At 38.4% G+C, this 19057-nt stretch overlaps 2 protein-coding genes across 2 annotated transcripts; both read right to left on the reverse strand.

The window, feature by feature from the left end:
• Positions 1–3349: 3349 nt before the first annotated feature.
• Positions 3350–4336, reverse strand: LOC100714006 (olfactory receptor 52L1). Its single transcript, XM_003465258.1, has one exon. The coding sequence runs from the start codon at positions 4334–4336 to the stop codon at positions 3350–3352; it is 987 nt and encodes a 328-aa protein (XP_003465306.1).
• Positions 4337–13025: 8689 nt separating this feature from the next.
• On the reverse strand, positions 13026–14108 carry LOC100714282 (olfactory receptor 52K1-like). The gene is given in 2 exon segments (XM_013147612.2): positions 13026–13198; positions 13201–14108. Coding segments are annotated over 2 exon segments (960 nt in total). The 5' UTR covers positions 13988–14108.
• Between the last annotated feature and the right edge of the window lie 4949 nt (positions 14109–19057).

Raw genomic sequence — 19057 nt, forward strand, 5'->3', positions numbered from 1 at the left:
TTATTTCCCTCTCAGCAGAAAGAGGAAAGACAGAAGTGAATAGTTCTCCCCTCTCTTCTCCCTCCTCTCCTTGGCTTGGGTTTCCACGGGAAGACAGATCACCTATGCAATTAAAAGTAACTGTGAAGTGCAAGGGACACAGTGGATGGTGTGTGTGTGTGTGTGTGTGTGTGTGTGTGTGTGTGTGTGTGTGTTTCAAAAGCACAGTCAGAACTGCGGACATATGTCAGTGGTAGCGTGCTTACCTACAGTGTGTGAGGAGGCAGTCGAGGGTAGAAAGTATGTTCTAGCCTCTCTGTTTCTCTCTCTGTTTCACTGCCTGCCTCATGGGTTTGTAAGGGTGACACTGTACTTTATTTTGCTTTATACTTGAATATTGAGCCTACCTGGCATAAAAGCCCATGATCTGATTTTAAAGTAAATCTAAAGAACGCCATTGTCTCTAGCATTTTATATTCTGTTAAGGCTCCAGGTATGAGATCCTGCAATTCTCCTTGCACGTCATGGATCAATTGTAATTGGAGCCTCATATTTAATTTTTTTTAATTTTATTTAAGGAGAAAAAAAAAGCAGAGAAAGGGTACAAGTTATACAGATTTACAGAAAAAAATAAACAGTAAGAAATCACTAGTTAATGGATTACATATTGTCATCTTAGAAATAACTGTTCAAGTCACAAAATTAAAGCTTGTAAAGTGGACATTCCAACAATGATACTGCAAACAGTTCTGTTCAATGATCCAATAAAACTCGGTGATATCATTTTCTATCTTATACACTTAAATATACATGCAGTTATATCATTCAGAGCACTTCCTTTTCCTCTCTTTTGTACAATGACTATTACACATTTTGGGTTTTATTGCTCCCACGGTTCTTATTACTTTTTTGGAAGAGAGTAAAACCAAATGTGACATAACAGAACAGAGTCGGTCAAATCAAAAGGGTGGACATAATAGATAATATAAAAACATAATACAAGGTGATCAACAATGGTTACCATAATTTTGAAGTCAGGAGAAGAAGGAACTAAGATCTCTTAAGATCCAGGAGAAAGTGAAAGAAATTTAAATTATTTTCCTCTGGTCCCACTTACATTTTTCCAGTCATTGCTTACCAGGGAGCCCTACACATGGAAGTTATTAGGTTATTTTACTACTTTAAGCTCCATTTAATTTTTGTGGGTATTCTCTAATACTAAGACCACAGAGGGAAAAAAAGGGAATTTTTTTTCTTTTTGTAAAAGGTTTTGCTGAATATTGTAATCTAAATTGGTAGTAATTTCTTTCATTGATGAAATACATCATTCCATACACTTTTGCACTTTAGAATTTCTGCTGAGTAACACACACTAATTCTGATAGGTTTGTTTTTATAAGTGAATTGATGTTTCTTCCTTGCAATTTGAAATACTATTTTCTTGATCTGTATTCTTGCCATTTTAACCTGTTTGGGGTTCTAAATGCCTTCTATACCTGGATAGATATCCATATTTTTTCCAAGATTTGGAAAGTTTCTTTGCTATCATTTCACTAAATATACTTTCTATGACTTTACTCTGTACGTTGGCATCCTCCTCTACACCAAAATTCGTAAATTTGGCCTTTTAACTGGGCCAGGGAGTTTTTAAATACTTTGTCTTTTTTTTATTTATCACTAGTACAATAACATAAATGTGTCTTCAATTCTTGAAATTTCATCTCCTCTTTGGTGCAATCTACTGGTGAGGCTTTCCACTGAGTTTTTTATTTGATTTTCAGAACTTTTCATTTTCAGTTTTTTTTTTATTCTTTTTCAGAATCTCCTCTTTGTTGGAGTGCCCCATTAAGGCCTGTATTGCTTTCCATAATTTATTGTGGAATCACTTATCACTTATTCTAAAAATCAATTTTGAATCCTTTGTCCAGCATATTATCCATGTTCATGTATTTGTATTCACTTACTAATGAGTTATACACCTTTGGAAGGGTCATGTTACCTTGCTTTTTTATATTTTTATATGACTATGTTGATATTTTTGCATGTGTTGGAAAGAATATTTCTTTTTATGTTAGTTGGTTTATTTGTTTCTTGTTTTGGTTTTTTTTGTTTGTTTTTTTTTAGGCTATGTAGTGCAGACTGGCCTTGAACTGACTATGTAGCCCAGGCTGGCCTCGAACTTGCACTAATCCTCCTACCTCAGCCTCTCAAGTATTGGAATTACAGGCATGTGTTACGACGCCCAGTTTCTCTTCCACTTTTATGTCAGAGTCTTCTTAGTAACCAACCTTTTTTGAAGAATTAGATCTCCATTCTTCTCAGGGAAGAGAAAACAAACTACATAACAATGAGAACACAAAGACAACCCAAATATTGAAATATAATAAAAAACCAAGAACTATAGCATCATCAATGTCAGAAATGGGCAACAATAATATAGAGTAAGCCAAAAATGGATGCACCTTGAAACCATAACATTAAATGAAATAAATCAGACACACAAATTTAATATCTCATGGTTTCACTTATGTAAGAAACTCAAATTATAAGTAAAAAGCAAAATGAAAGACAGAGATTAAAAATATGAGATAGATATTTTGCAAAAAGGAAGGAAACTAAGGGGAGGAAGGTGGAGAGAATGAGGAGAGAGGAAAAAAGTGAAAAGAGAATTAAGATACATTACGTGTATGAACCAACTACCCACAAGGAGTATAATCATTATGCATTGCAAGTATGTACCAGTAAAAATAAAAATTAACAAACTAAGAATGGTTAACAGTAATAATAATAAATTAATCATAATAAGAATGGAAAGGGCAGGTAAAATTAAAATGGAAGAAGCAATGTTACAAAAAGAAAAGAATATGAGAGAAAATAATGAGAAAATTTATCCACTTACAGAATAAAAATAAATAAAAGTAAAAGGAAGGAAGCATCAAGTAGACAAAAGAGAAATAAACAAGAAGGAAAAAAGACACTCTAAACCTGAAAGTAGGCAAAGTTCGAGACTTTCTATTCTCATTCTAGGCAGTGTTGCATGATCAGTTATAGGATGAAGGATTTAAGGGTGGCATATCAGAGCACTCCTCTGTTTCTCTTATCTCCTACCACCTATGATAAAAGACATGAGGAACTGTTCAAATCTGGATTTTAAAAAATAATGAAAAGGTATTCACAAATCCAGATAGCCAGATACATCCTATTGACTAAGAAGCCAAGTGCCTATGGGTATTCTCTGCATTGGTCTAGAATAAAAGGACTCTTCACTGTGGAATGGCTTCAGTCTATTTAATCCATACCAGTCAGGAGCTCTTGACTATATCCATGGTAGGATCCATTGAGGAAAGTCACTGAGATGTGTTCAGATCAATCATTTTATGTAGAACACCTTGAGTACTCGCTGGCGAATCTGCCGAGTCTTCACCCCATAGACAAGAGGGTTTACAGCAGGTGGCACAAGAAGATAGAGAGTGGCCAGAAGAACATGGATGTGATGGGGCACATGGTGACCAAAACGGTGAGTGAGGAAGGAGAATATTCCAGGGATGTAGAAGACCAGGATGACACACACATGAGATCCACATGTGCTAAAAGCTTTGAGTCGGGCCTCACCTCCTGGTACTTTCAGCACTGCCTGGAGAATAAGGGTATAGGAAATGCTAATGGCCAAAACATCCAACCCAACTACAAGCAGTGCCACTGCAAGTCCATAAGCTTGATTCACCGTGGTTTGTGAACAAGCAAGTTTTACCACAGCCATGTGCTCGCAATAGGTATGATGTATGACAGTAGCTTGGCAGAAGCTAAGGTTCTGAAGCAGGATGGGAAAGGGGATGAGAAGAAGTAATCCACGCACCAACACTGCCATTCCAATGTGCCCAATTACCCCTGGATGCAGGATGGTGGAATGATGTAGAGGGTGGCAAATGGCCACATATCGATCCAGAGCCATAGCCACAAGTACACCTGACTCCATGGAGGAGAATGCATGAATGAAGAACATCTGGATCAGGCAAACAATGTACCCAATCTCGTGAGCATGGACCAGAAGTACTGCAAGGGCCTTGGGTGCAGTGGAGGAGGCTAGGACTAGGTCAATGGCAGCCAGCATGGTCAGGAAAAGGTACATAGGTTGGTGTAAGGAAGAATCAGTCCAAACAGTGAAGAGAATGATAACATTACCCACTAAAGCCAGGAAGTAAAGGACACCAAGGGGCAGTGCTAACCAGTGCTGACTTTCCTCTAGGCCTGGAATACCTACTAGGAAAAAAGAAGGCTGGGATAGCCTGCAGCTGGAATTGCTGAAGGCCATCATCAACAGCTTAGCAAGAGAAGAGAGAAAATAAACCAATTCCATGATTGCTCCATTCCTGATACACTATCACATTGGTCATATCTGGTTGCCATCTTCATGAGAATGAGGAGGCTTAATCTGCAACATAAGGAAATAAAGTTAGATACAAGAAAGAAATTTCCTTTTCTGAAGAAAATCTTTTTGTAATTGAGATCTCCATAAGTCTAAATTAGGATAAGTGTAGTTTAGTTTGACAGTAAGTAAATTCATGCTGCAATGGAAGAGATGCTTAAACTCTCTCATTCAGTCACTGATAGTATGGAACCATCAACTTGAAAGAATTATCTTTATTAACCTCTGGGTATTACTGAACATTGTAAGCAAGTCTATTGCTTTTGAAACTAGTCTCCCACAGTTTCCAAGACCTAACATTCCATAGTCACTCTTCCAGTAGCTTCCAGTAGCTTCAGCATCTTTCCCACTTCGTTAGAATCTGATTCCAGAGTTCTAGCCTCTCCTCCTTTCCCTATTCCATACATTATCTCTAAATTGACTTCACCCATTCCCATGGTTTTAATTATTCATATATTTTAACTTATCCTAAATGTATATATTTGAGTCAAATACCTTTCTAAGCCACAAGTCCACTTTTCCCTTTGCTTCTTTAACACATACCAGACGATCAACATCTTCAAGACTGGATAAACCTACCTATCATTCCCAGTCAATCTCTTGACAAATGGTTTATGAATTATGTCACTCTCTACCCAACTTGATCTAGAAACCTGAAAACTGTCTTTACTCAATCTTATACATCTCTCCTGATACCCATCACCAATTTCCATTGAACATATTTTAAAGTCTCTTATATCCACTTTTCTCAACCTCCAATGTCACACACTGCCTCAGTTCACACTCCCAATTCTCTTTCCCAGATTGTTTCTTTAGGTTTTTCTGCCTTCATTATGAGCCCCTGGATAGTCTATTTTCAACCCTGAAACTGTAGATTTTCCTGAAGTGCGCATGATACCATGCTGCTCATATGGTTAAAATCCTTCAGTGAATTAAATGCATGGAATAAAATCGTACACTTAAGAGAGGTATAATCAAAAGGTATATTTGATTATAACTTTTGTCTCACAGGTAACATATTCCTCCATGTATTTTCTGCTTTAACTTCTATAACATTTTTGGAGCTATATGAGTGCACCATCTTATTTTGTCCATGCCTCTTGTGTGTCCTTTCTTCTTTTTTTTTTTTTTTATCAAAATTGATCCATCTCATTCCTCAAGAGTCAGGGTCCACTCTTTGCCCTTGAGAAGGACTCCTTAAGTGTGTTAGATCAACACATTATACCAGGAGCTCTGTATGATGTCCTTTTGTTCATCCAAAGCTTTCTGATATATCCCTATTGTAAAAAACCCTTTCAGTGCCTTAATGCTTTATTTTAAGAGACAGAACCATATTTCGCTACTTTTTTTTTTTTAACTTTTTCAGAGAGGGTCTCCCTATGCTGTTCAGGCTGACCTTGAGCTCACTTTTGTAGCCCAGGGTGGTCTCAAACTTGCAATGATCTTTCTGCCTCAGACTCTCAAGTGCTGGGATTATAGCTGTGTGCCACCATGCCAGGCTTAATTAACTTTGATGATCAAAAACTAACAGGTGGGATCACTTCACAGTGAAGTGAGATAAGTAAAACTTTGGATATAGAAAAATTTCCAAATTTAAAGTTGTTAAATTTAAAGTTGTGTTCTTTTCATATTGTAGGAATAAAACTGATAGACAATTTAAGCTATCTTGAATTCTTCATCTAATAATAGAATAAATATTAATGTTTCAGGCTTATCATAAATATTAATTAAATGATGCATGTAAATTTTCAATATGAGTTATTCTATAAATGATAGTTATGTTTATCATGACCATCAACAATAAAGGTCACACGCTTCTCTTTTTTCTTTGCCTCCATGACTCCTATTTCAAATTTTCAATACCTCAGTCTCTCATCACTGTTATGATAATTCATTGTGTCTGATGTCTGCAAGTACCAAATAAATGTGATTTGTTTAAACTTATCTATGTGATTCATCTCCTCTCAAACACTGTAGCAAAAACCTGAAACCATATGTTTGTGTCTGTGTGTTTGTCTTGAAAGGTAAGTACACATGAAACAGTATCTTCCAATATTGAGGAACTCAGATGCAAACATAAAGATTAAGTTAAGATTGTCTATTTTCACATGAGTTGCACATATACAGCTCATCCAGTATATCTTTTTCAAAGATCAGTAGGGGCTATAATATTACCCTAAGGCTCTGATCATGATAAGCATAAAATGTGAAATTCCTGGTTGGAATGTATCTGTTAGCCTTTGTGTTTTTTCCGAAGTCAGTAGCAGTGACATTTACACTACGACCTCTGGGAGAATCTCAAAATCATACAAAAATTCACCTTTCAGTGCTTGACAATGCATAGAGAAAGTTGATTCTCGTTCTTAGCTAATTCTTCTGCCTCAAGTTTCAGCCCATTTCCCATTTTTAGCTTTGATGTCAGAGAACAACTATGCAGTTGTGGGAGTACCCATACTTTGACAGAAGCAGCGTCATGGGCATGTGGGAACTGAAGCCAAATTACTGTAGGGAAAGAAGACAAGCACAGATACTGGTCCCTGAGAATAACTTGGTCCTTTGTGCTGTGTCTGAGAGTAACCTGGTCCTTTGTGCTGCATAATGTGTAAACCTAGAGGAAGAGCCCTGAGCTGCTTGTTATGTGTTAAACCTTAAGTAAACAAGAGATTCTTCTGTGATCCTTAGAGGAAAAGCAGAAGAGACTTTATTCCCAGGAATCTAAAGGCAAAGATATATTTAACTCTTTGACAAGGAAGAGAGAATAATTGACACAGACCTGATATCATTTAACTCATGTAGATTCAATGCAAATCACCTGCATTTTGTAAAGTTATGCTTGAAGTCTGTAAGGCAGTATGACATGTCTCATTTTCTTCCTTATCATAATCCCTTACTATTTTGTCATTGCTAAGATTGTCCTATGCTTTAAAACTGCTAGATCAGTCCCTAAAGAGTAGGTACTATGCCTTACTTGCAGCAGTCTTGGGGCAAGTTCCAGAAATAACTAGAATCTAGGTGGCACTCAGTAACAAGGTTTGATCCTTGGTACAGAAAAAAAAAAAAAAGGAAAAAAGAAAAAGAAATGAGGGTTTCAGGTGGCCACTAGTAGTCTCTTCTTCCACTGTCTCTAAGCAGATAAGAGGGCTCCTCTCTGGGTTATGACTCTCTCGCTCTCTCTCTCTCTCTCTCTCTCTCTCTCTCTCTCTCTCCCTCTCCCTCTCTCTGATCTCTTTCTTAACAGAGAATCAAACTTCCTGAAAATATAAAAAAGAGACAAGAACATAGAGAGATATTAGGAGAGGGCCACAGAAATTAGTGGGGCCATGACAATGACAATTGAGAAGAAATGAAGCTAAGGGAAATCAAACACTCAGAGGCAGAGCTTCAGAAAACAAATCAGAGACATATACTTACATGTTAGGCCTGACCAGGGTACTTTTTTGATCTGTGGAATTTATTTGAGGATGCATGTTTTAGTGTTGAGACTGCAATACACAGAGAACTTGGAAAAGGAGAAAATTCCCAGACTCAGAAAATTTCCTTCCCATGCTTAGGTCTAGATGGTTTTCATCTCCAGTTTAAGCTCCATGATGATCTTCTTCCCTAACTTGGAGGTCACAGTGATGAAGAGAGTTTTTCATTCCAAAAGCCTCATAATAGTATTTGAACACTAAAGAGAAAATTAAATATACTATTCAAAGTCGATGCAGCTAACATTTTCAAAGACGTGAAACATAATTCCAAGCTCTGGCAAGCCTAGAAGAAGTATCTTCATGTACTGCGTGAGTGGTGAGAATGCCAACCTCAGATCATACTGAATGCCCCTGTAAGTGCCTCAAAATGATTCTGAAGGTTTAATGATATTGGTAGATGTCTGTGGTCTCATTAACTAGCTTATACCAGTGCATTCTCCCCTAATTTATATCAATATTCTCAATTTCCTATGACAATGCCTATGTCAAATCAGAAGAGAACAACTACTCTGATTCAGAGGGAAATAAACTTGAAATTACTAAAAGATGTTAAACTAGAACTATACAAACCAAAATAATAAATCCTCATCACAAAGACTGTGAGAAAAGACAAAGCCAGTTACCAGTAGACTTCCCTCAACCATAAGCCGCAAGCCTGATTTTAATTTATATACCTGTTTTCTTTTTGTGCCATTTCACCATTGGTTATGTAAGTCCATTTTTGACACTTCCCCAAAGCATGTATAGTGAGTGTGAACAGGTACTGAGATGGTAGGATGCTATTATCAGTTGGCAGGTCCCAGAAGACTTAGAGAAACAGCTGGACAAAGCCAAAGTTAGCCTGCAGATTGGCAGGAGGCACAAGGAGCTATGGTACTACCCACAGGGGAAGGTGGCTGAGCAAGGAGGCAGAGCAGTAATGGTACGTGTACCAAACCAGGTGGCTCGTCTCTGTCGAGTGTTAACTATCATCTTTAACCCTGTAAGCTTTGCTAGAAAACATAATTTTCTGTCAGTTGGGAAATCTCAAACTACTACTATGGAGCTCAGATTTCTCACTCTTGCAGAACAATCTTAGACTGCAGTAAATCCTTTAGTGACGTTGTACTTCAGTGTGTTTATTCTTCTCAGTGCCAGGAACTGTTGGCTACTGGAGCCTCATAATTGAGTCACTTTTATAGTTAAAAAAAAAAAAAAAGCCTACTTCACCCAAGTTTAGTTTTCCTTCTTCCGTCCAGCTAACACACCATCACTGGTGATGTAAGGATAAAAGACCTAACTCACTTTATTAAATTTAAGCACCACTGAAGCATCAATCCAGCTCAAGAGATCCCACTGGGTTAACTGAAGTACCGAGAAAACTGGGTCATAGTTTAAAATCGGGTCTCTTTGTGCTTATCCTACTCCTCTCACTCCTGGATCATCATTGTTCCCATACATACTTCTCAAAAAAAGTCCTGTGTGTAAACCTCTTCTTCAGAGTCCATTTCTGCTGTGCTCAACCCAGGACTGTTAGATGAGCTGAGTGCTTGGCTTATCTGTGTGGAATTGTAACCACTCAAGGACATGAACTCCATTGCCATAGCAAGTGTTTGATGAGTAAAGCTCTTCAGACAGCCCACTCCAGGAAATTCCCACTGAGACAGGCAGAGCCTTCCTGTACCTTGTCTCCTCATTACTTGGAAGATCTTGATCATGGTCCATCTTTGACACAAGTAGTTATCATTCCACCCAGTGCCTCATTCTCCTTGAGAACCATCCTCAAGTCCACAAGCCTTTCTTTTATCCAGTCAACAAGCATTTCACTCACATCTGGTAGAAAGTCTTGGTTATTTAGTTAACATGTACTCCCCTAGCTTAAAGTTTTTCAACTTTACAAATGTTCAAAACTTACATGAATGCAGTAGGAACCAGGCAATTTTTTAATTTTATTTTATTTAAGAGGATAAAACCAAGGAAATTAAAACAATAAAACCAATCAAAAAATAAGGCAGTAAAAGTGATACAAGACTTCAAAACCTTTTATGAAACCAACAGTAATTATCATAATGTGTGTTATCGTCTTCAAATTAGCTGCAGATACTTTCAAACATAGTAAAAATCGAACAGAATAGAATAGAGTAGAAACAATAAAGCCAAAACAGTGACTTCAATAAAGGACTGCAAACAAGCTGCTAGTAAATCCAAAATGGTTACCATAATATGTATTGTTACATATTTCAAAGAGCTGCTGATGCCATCAGATTTAACATAATCAAACAGAGCAAAACAGAAAAAACCCAACCCACCAAAACACTGAAAATGATAGGGTTTCCCTGGCTTGCATCGCTTCCTGGTGAGACCTGAATCTCTACAGGTCTCACCAGTCCAGTCCAGGAATGACTGCTGAGCGAGGTTTGGGTGTGGTTGTCCCCACTCTGGGAGCAGCTGGCTCCTGACTGTTGGCCAGGTGGAGATCACCTCCTGGGGAGGCCTCTGGTTCTCTTGTCCCCACCCCCTGCAGTCCACAAATCATGCAGACTCACGGAGAGAGGATTGAGTGAGGCTGGAACCAAGCAATTTTGACCTTTGGTCTTTTCCAGACCAACAATATGTAATAAGACATTATTGCTGGGCAGCAATAAAGAGGCGCAATTCCCAGTCAAACGCACAATCGTGAAAGTGAACAAGTAATATTTCACAGTGTATTTTGCTGCTAGGCTATGATTTTCAAACTGAACCTTGTATTTGGGAAGAAGCACACTAAACTCACCACTAATCCAGAGATAAAAAAAAGTCTGAGAGAACAAAGGGTCCCTACTAAGTGGGAAGTGTAACATTTTCATCTGGCATAAAATGGGAATAGTCATGACACTAGCTCACTGCATCTTGAGGACGTTAAATGAGAGTGTCTGTGCAAATTCTTATCTCAAGGATTTAATGTACCACGAAATAAGAGCCAAACACAGAAAAGCTGACCTTATTAACAAGTTTTTTTTTTTTACTAACGTAAGATATTCAGAATAGAATTGTTCAAAATCAGTTCACCCAAAGCACTTAAGAGACTTCCAAGTCCTTTGGTGGTAGCCATTTCTTGATCCTCGCCAGCAGACCTCTGCCCTGTTCCCACCTATGGAGTAGAAAAGGATAGGATCAACCCATACTTCTTGTCCTGGATTTGAAGAGCTGTCTCCTTCCCATTATATTGAAGAATAATATTTAACTGAAGTGTATAGTATAAAGCAGAAGCCACTTAGCAGGAAAATTTCTCTGGGGCACAAAATTTTGCCACCTTCCTCTCACTGTAGTCTTACAGTCTCGCAAATAGTAATTCACAGTATTCTTTCAGCGGAACCCGGTTGATGTCCCATTGCTGAGAATTAGTGCTCTATGACATGGAACCCGTCCCTACCACAGAACTATCACATTGTGTTGTTATTTTTGCAGTTTCAAGTTCATATCACCTTACACTGAAAGCCTAGTAAGTACATCACATATGGAAAATAATGAAAAAAAGAAAAAGTGAGCAAATGAAAAAGATAAATGCTGTTTTTCCATGTGCTCTACACTTAAACATAGCAGTGTGTCTGTCTTATAAGAGAATTCATGGAGTGTCCAAAATTCTGCCATTAGTAAATTAAAGCTTTGAAAGGACTACATCAGAGAGATGTTAGTCTTGATGACAGTTAAGGCAATAGTGACTATAACAACAATGGTTTGTTTTATTTCTTCAAATGTAAGTATACTAAATGTTTATTGGGGAGATTTATTCAAAATTGCCTATTATATTAATGCAACTGATGAAGAAATATGCTAATTGTAATACAGTCCATTGAAATAAGATTTATTTATTAAACCAACACTTATAGAGAACATATATGCTAGATCTATATTAACAATACAATAGAAGTCATTATCTATTAGGTAGGCAAGACAGGGATCATTCATCCAATCAAATACATATATAATTATAAATTATGATGGATAATTAAAGAAATACACAGTACTCTAAGATCAGAAAATGAGTGATTGGATGTTAGAAAAATCTTCTCCAAAGAAGTGATATTTAAATCAATGTTCAAGATAAATAGATAATCTAAGGATAAGAACAGGACATTGTATTACCATGAATATGTGCTCAGTTAACCCTGGCCAGAAACAACACATACATTTGAGGAACTTAGAGGGCATTTATATATGCTAGGATCTATTTTAGAAACACGTAAAATTTCAGAGTATACCAACAACAGGTGACATTAAGTACCAATGGTTGGAACTGAGAAGGGGATAAGCAAGAGAAGAAAGAAGACAAAAAATAAATAGGCAGAAAAATAACTATTCTATGGCAATAAACTTAGGAATTTGATTAAGTCTCTGCTCTTGAGACTAAAACTGAAAAAATAAAAGTTATCAATACTCTCAAAGATTAAGAATCTATAATACTATAGAGAATACAGATATGTTGTGTATATTTACCAATTTCACATGAGAAAGGTAAACATTGTGTATTGCAAACACGTACTAATTAAAAAATAATACAAGAGGAGGCATCAAAAGTTATCCATCTTAAAAGCAGACTGAAAAAAAGTACATAGGATAAAGAAATCTTTGTCTACAATTTTGGAGTGAGACAGAGCATGAGTATTTTCGTTTCTTTCGTGAATGAATGCTATACTATCTCCATAATTTGTTGTTTTTTTTCTCTGAAGCCAAAGTTTCGCTGGTGGTCAGGGCTGATACACTCTCATGTACAGATTGTGAATAACATGATGATGCACAGTTCCATTTTTCCTTATGTCTAAAATAGGCATCCAGATCATCTCTTCCTAAGCTCTTAAATTACTTGAATCCAGGTCTATCAGTCTTGCTTCTTAATTAGTATTTCTAAGTCCATGCATTTATATTATTGATGCAAGTAAACAATCAACTTTTAAGATAGAAAATAGCACAAAGAGTTTTTTGATTGATCAACTGAGACATCACAACCATTCTTCATCTTTCAGGCCAATATCTAAGCATCAAGCAGACATTTCTCAACTTCCAATCACTTGGAATAACTTCATTTGTTTTTTGTTCACTGCCCTCACCAGCTTAGTGATGTGGATGTGGGGCTTCTACATCTTGGGGAGGAGCCACCTTGTCCCCTAAGTTCCAACTAATGAGAATTATACTCAAGTGGGCTCAATCTGTGTGGAGCATAGGAGCGTGAACATCCGTTCTTGAATCTGCTTGGTCTTGACTCCATAGACAAGAGGATCCAGTGCAGGAGGAAGTAGCAAGTAGAGATTAGCAAGGATGACCTTGGCGCCAGAGGCTGTGAGTGGTCCAAAACGCTGCATGATCAAGAAAGAAAGCCTGGTCCGTAGAAGAAAATAATAACACAGACATGGGCTGTACATGTGCTGCCTGCTTTAGCACGTGCCTCAGGAGAAGGTAAATGCATCACTGTCTTCACAATCTGTCCATAAGTGTAGGCAATAAAGGCCATGTCCCCCACACCAAGAAAGATTGCCACAGCAAAGACATACAGGTTGTCCACAGTCCTGGCCCCACAGGCCAGCTTCACCACTGCCATATGCTCACAGTAGGTATAAGCAATTGTGTGTGAGCCACAGTAGGGCAGCCGATGGACTAGACTTGGAAAGAAAATGGCCAGTCCCATACCTCGAAGCATCACTAGGCCTCCCAACTTGGTGACAACAGCTGGGGTTACGATGGTTGTATAATGCAAAGGGTTACAGATAGCCACAACGCGATCCAAGGCCATGGCCACCAGCACCCCTGACTCCATAGCAGAGAATGCATGAATGACAAACATTTGGAAAAGACAGGCATGGGAGCCAATGGTTGTAGCATTAAACCAGAAAATGGCCAGCATCTTGGGCAGAGTGGAGAGAGAGAGGACCAAGTCAACAAAACAGAGCATGGCAAGAAACAAAAACATGGGCTGATGAAGCCTGTGTTCTGTCCATATGAGAAAAAGCAGGACACCATTTCCAGTCAGTGCCAGGAAAAACATGAAGCAAAAGGGAACTGAGATCCAAATGTGGGCAGCACTCAGCCCTGGAATGCCAGCCAAGAAGAAAGTATGTGGAAAGAGATGAGAACTGTTCAAAAAATGGAAAGTCATCATCCTACATGGAAGAGCACACAGGGCCACTGCCAAGAGAGGTAGACAGGTGAGGTTCAGCGATGTGGAGATTGGAAACTCAGGCTATCTGCCCTCACTAATGCCAACACTATCACTTCACTTCTCAGAGAAAAAGTCAAAAATAAATTTCAGTTTAGCAGATATTTCTGCAAGTTCTTCAAACACAAGCTACTTGGTTGGAAATACATGGCACAAGAATTTCAAAAACCAGGTTACAAGATTATATATCCCACAAATATGTATGATCTGGGGAAATTCATATAACCACATTTAATAGATAAAAATGCTACTGAAAAAAACTCATTCCCATTGAGCTTATATTCCTAAATTCTGTATGCTGTGCTTGATTTAATCAACACTGACCCCAGATGGTCCTCTAGCCTCATCCCACTACACTTCACCTGAAACTGCAAACACCACATACAAAAAAAAAATGTTCAAAACTAAGTCTAGAATATCTCTTAATTCAGAGACATTCCGCTCTTCCAAACTTCATTTGACTGCCAAGGTTGCAGAATAATATATGCTCCCTCAGGACTTACACCATGGTCCAGGATCTTTCCTGGATAATTTTCATCTATTTTACTTGCTTCTTTACCCAGTATCTCAATAAATGACCTCACTACCTCCCAGATCTCCCTCTCCTTTGAGATGGAGAAGATGGTAAGTCACTGTTCACCTGGAATAAAAATAGTGGCAATAATAGTGATGTTAAGGACAAATAATACTGTATTACAGTCATCTTATTGAGACTAGGAGAAAAAATTGACAATTGTGCCTCTGAGCAGGCTACCACATTAAGAGTTTATAAGATTATTTATGTCCCTATTATGTATTATGTTCAATACTGTGAGTTCAATACTATCAATACTATGCTCTCTATTCATTACTATAGGATTGGAAAACTGGGGTCTGGAAAGAAGTAAAACCCAGCTTCACACCTGTTTATTAGTGAGTCAGATCATAGTTCACATCCAATGAGCATCAAACTGGAAGACATCATCTTGTCTCTATGTCAACTGGGGCTCTCACAAGCCAGGGAAGAATCCTCAGATCTTTTGGACTGGGGAAAGGGGAAGTACACAGAGATCAAATCATAGCACAGAGGAGGAAAGACCTAGGGGTAATTGCCTCTCTAAAATCTAAATACCTGAAGTACTGTGATCCTCTCACGTGAACAAAAAAACAAGAACACAAAAATACCTGAATCTAGGTTCTGAATGATTGTGAAATGTAAGAAATTATACATGTTCTACACATAAATATTATAGCCATATTGATTTTATAGTCCCAGTTACAACAATAACAACAAAATGTCTGTCAACATGAGGGAAAGAAGCAGAAATCAGCCTGGAACACAGTCCAAGAAAGGAGAAAGAGCACTCTTTTTAAATGACTAAGTTTCATTTCTTCCTCCAAGAGAAAAAACTTAATCACTTCCTTTATCTTCAAGATACACTTGTTAAGACAGCAATGTGATACTGACAGAAGGTGGGAGGTCTGGGAAGATGAGAAATATAAATGGGCCTGGAGTCCTGTATCATAGAATAGGCTCCAGGCATGACCCTGGCTCTTGGCACCTCTTCTGCCATATGTTTGCTGTGTTACCTGAAGCAAAGCATTTACTCATTTTTCAAACCTTAGTTTCAGCATCACACAGACATTGTCAGTATCAAATGAAATATAATATTTAAAATCTTGCCAAATGATGAAAAATTTTTATGGATTTATAAGTAGTAAATGGTGTATTTTGAGAGATCTGGTTAAGAATAATATAAACAAAAAATTGAGAGATAGTACAAAGAGGACCAGATAGATACTTTCAAGGGCAAATGATACGTCACAGTAAACAGAAATGAACTAATAAAAAACACATATCCTCCCTCACAATGTTCTCTTCTTTCTTCTCAATAGCACAGTATTTCCTTCAGCAATCTCAGAGTGTGGCATTGGGAGGGCAAGTGTCAAGAAATATGGCTTTGACCACCAGAATATCTGCTTTTAATTATCCTCAAGCCTGCCTATCCTTAAGCCTCTGTTTTCAGAATATTGAAATAATTATACCTGATGTCTCAACTATTCCCTCAGGGTTCAGAAGATGTCCCTTATTATATCCTCCTGCCTCAAGAAAAAGTCTGACCCAATAAGCTTAACTCTTCTACCTGTATCAAGGAAAGATAATGGGCCTAAAAAAAAAAGAAATCAGAAACAAAACTGTGATGTCCTTCCAAAGGTTTGCCTGTGACACACCATGTCAAAGAAGGATAGATTTCAAACAACCCACTCCTAAGCAAGAACTACAAGTCGGCCTGCTTCAGAGTAAAAACTGCTGACATACATAACCCCCTCCCTTGCCCATTCTACAAAACACAAAAAGTTGAAATAGGTTTCTAACAAGATATATGGTAGTGCCTATAATTTTAACTTGCCATAGTAAAATTGAAAGCATGAAATTTCCACTCCAAATAGGAAGGCTCTCCAAATTTGAAAAGTTAGAGGAAAGTTAATACATGGAGGTAACCTGTGTATGGCTCTCTTCTTTGGCCTACCATTAGTTATTACTCACCAAAGAGCTTCATTCATTGACCTCTACTGGGGTAAGAATTTAAACTACCAGATCCCAAGAACAGGGTGTTTAATGGGCACCTTAACAAACACTGTCTATAGGGATCCAAGGTGAAGATTTTACCACCTAGATAACAATTAGTATTTCTGCTTTCTCTTCAGTTGAAGTTCTAACAAGGCCCCTTCCTCTTATTGAGGCCTCAGGGAACAGCCCCAGCAGAGTATTTTGAACAGCATACTCCAGGGTGCCTAGCCAAGAGGGGATCAAGGCCTTTAGACAGGGCTTCCTGTCATGAAAAATGAGATTACCTGTGTAATGATGGTTCAGAAAGATCTGATACAGGGAACATGATGAAGAAAGCCTACAGGTGTTGTTCTCCAAGTTGTATCTGAGAATTCTGGCCTTCTTACACTGGTCTTCCTATATTGAACTCCTCTCAACCAACAAAATCACACCTAATAATATTACCAGGTCTATGGAGGATATTCAATATATGAAGGATCTGAATATTACATTGAGTCAAGAGAAATTAAAGAACTGAATGTGTTCAGCCTACACAGAAGACATACAGCATGTGCGATTTTTCAAGGATTCTTCAAATCCAGGAAAAAAATCCTGGTATGGAAAAAGTGATTTGTTTTATGAAGGCAAAGGAAAATCAGAGCAAACACATACAAATTTTTAGCTTATAACTCAGAAAGACTTTGCATTTTCAGAATAGTATTCTTAAGAAGAAAGTGATCAGCACAGACTATATTGAAAGGGAAGTGCACATGTTGATTGGGAATGATTAGAGCCCTTAATAAGAGCATCCATATAGTAGGTTATATTCTAAGGGTATGGAACACTTGTACAGGAAATAAGAAGATATAACACATCCAATTTCAGGTATAGGAAATGTCAAGCATCCTAACATAAAAAAACAACTTTCTAGGCAAGAAGTCATGCTCAAGACTGATGCTGCTATGATGACATGGAGATGGCAGGAAACGGGTATAATGAAGTAGCAGAACACTAGTCCAGAATCACAGTGGAGAAGAAGGAGTAGGCAGGGCAAGAAGCAAGAGGATAGACAGGTGACTGTAACAGAAATCAAGGCCCATAAAATAAATAAAAGTCTTAGAACAAGGACATTGGATCAGTGTGAATGTGAATCACATGAGTAAAGCTCTTAAAACCTAAAGTCAGAAATTCTAAAGCAAAGAGAAAAATTAAAGACAGGTGAAAAGAAGTATGGAAGAAGGTTTTGTGGAGATGGGAAGAGAGTCTGGGTAGGGAACCATGGGGAGAGGAAAGGAAAGTTAAAATGATTAAAATGTGATGTGTAGCCAGGCATGGAAACATGTGTCTGTAGTCCTGGCCTGGGAAGGTGAGGCAGGAGGACTGCTGTGAGTTCACAACAATCCTGAACTGTATAGTGAGACTGTGTCTTAAAAAGAAAAGAATATGTGTATGTATGAGTTTCCTAAGGCAAATATTAGTATACATCATAAACACATACCAGTAGATAGACAAACTGGGAAAAGATTATTCCAACACAGTAAGGAGTCTTTCACTTAGATCAATAATACAGATTAAAAACCAATTCCTGGCTTCCAGGAGAACATGACGGATAGATAGCAGCGGCTACAGAGGCTCTCTGAGATATCTTGCTTAAAATCTAGGAATGGTGTGGTAAGAGGAGTCCTAAGTAAGGGGAGATACACCCTGATGACCCAGGAATGAACTAAGCTAAGAGAAACCAACTGGAAATCCAATCCTGGTGCTATAACAGGAACAGATAAAATGTCAGTGCAGGAAGCTAGAACCCGCGCCACTGGAAGCCGCAATATGAATTTCCTACTGCCACTGCCGCATCCAAATCTGCAGGGGAAGGAGAGAGATGTTTGAAAGCTCTGAGAGCACGAATCTGTGAACGGAGTTGAGAGTGGGATTACACGGAGCCCTACATCGACTTGTGCTGAGTGAGCAGAATGGGGATCCTTTTATAGAGTAGGAGGCTCCAGCAAAAGACATACTGGGACCGGGCAGACTTGCCGGAACAGGGCACTGCAGTGACATTAGCCACATATTCCCCTCTCCAGCAGGATTGGTGGGGATTCCCTGGCCTGCGTGATGCCACTAAGACCCAGTAGGCTAGCCCAAACCAGGTCCCAGTGCCTGGAGGTGCACCCTAGCAATGAAGCCTTCAGTAGGTTGACCTGGAGGGGTGGGCCCAGCACAGGCTGCCCAGGTCTGTGTCTCCCTAGCACACTGCAGTGGGCGGGAACACCTAGCCGGCGCAATTCAAACAAACTGTAACTGAAAATGAGAAAAAAATTGGGCCTCCTACATTTGCTTGTATGAAAGGAACAAACAGTATAGGAAGAGGAAGCAACAAGAAAGGGTCCTCAGTCCCCAATCCTGAGAACACTGATCCAAGAAGGAGAAACGCAAAGGAAGACAGAAAACATGCAATGTCAGACACGGTAACAATAGACATAAAG

Source organism: Cavia porcellus, unplaced genomic scaffold (genome assembly GCF_034190915.1).
Source record: "Cavia porcellus strain 051 isolate PalLab524CR breed Dunkin Hartley unplaced genomic scaffold, mCavPor4.1 scaffold_9, whole genome shotgun sequence".
Taxonomy (NCBI): domain Eukaryota; kingdom Metazoa; phylum Chordata; class Mammalia; order Rodentia; family Caviidae; genus Cavia; species Cavia porcellus.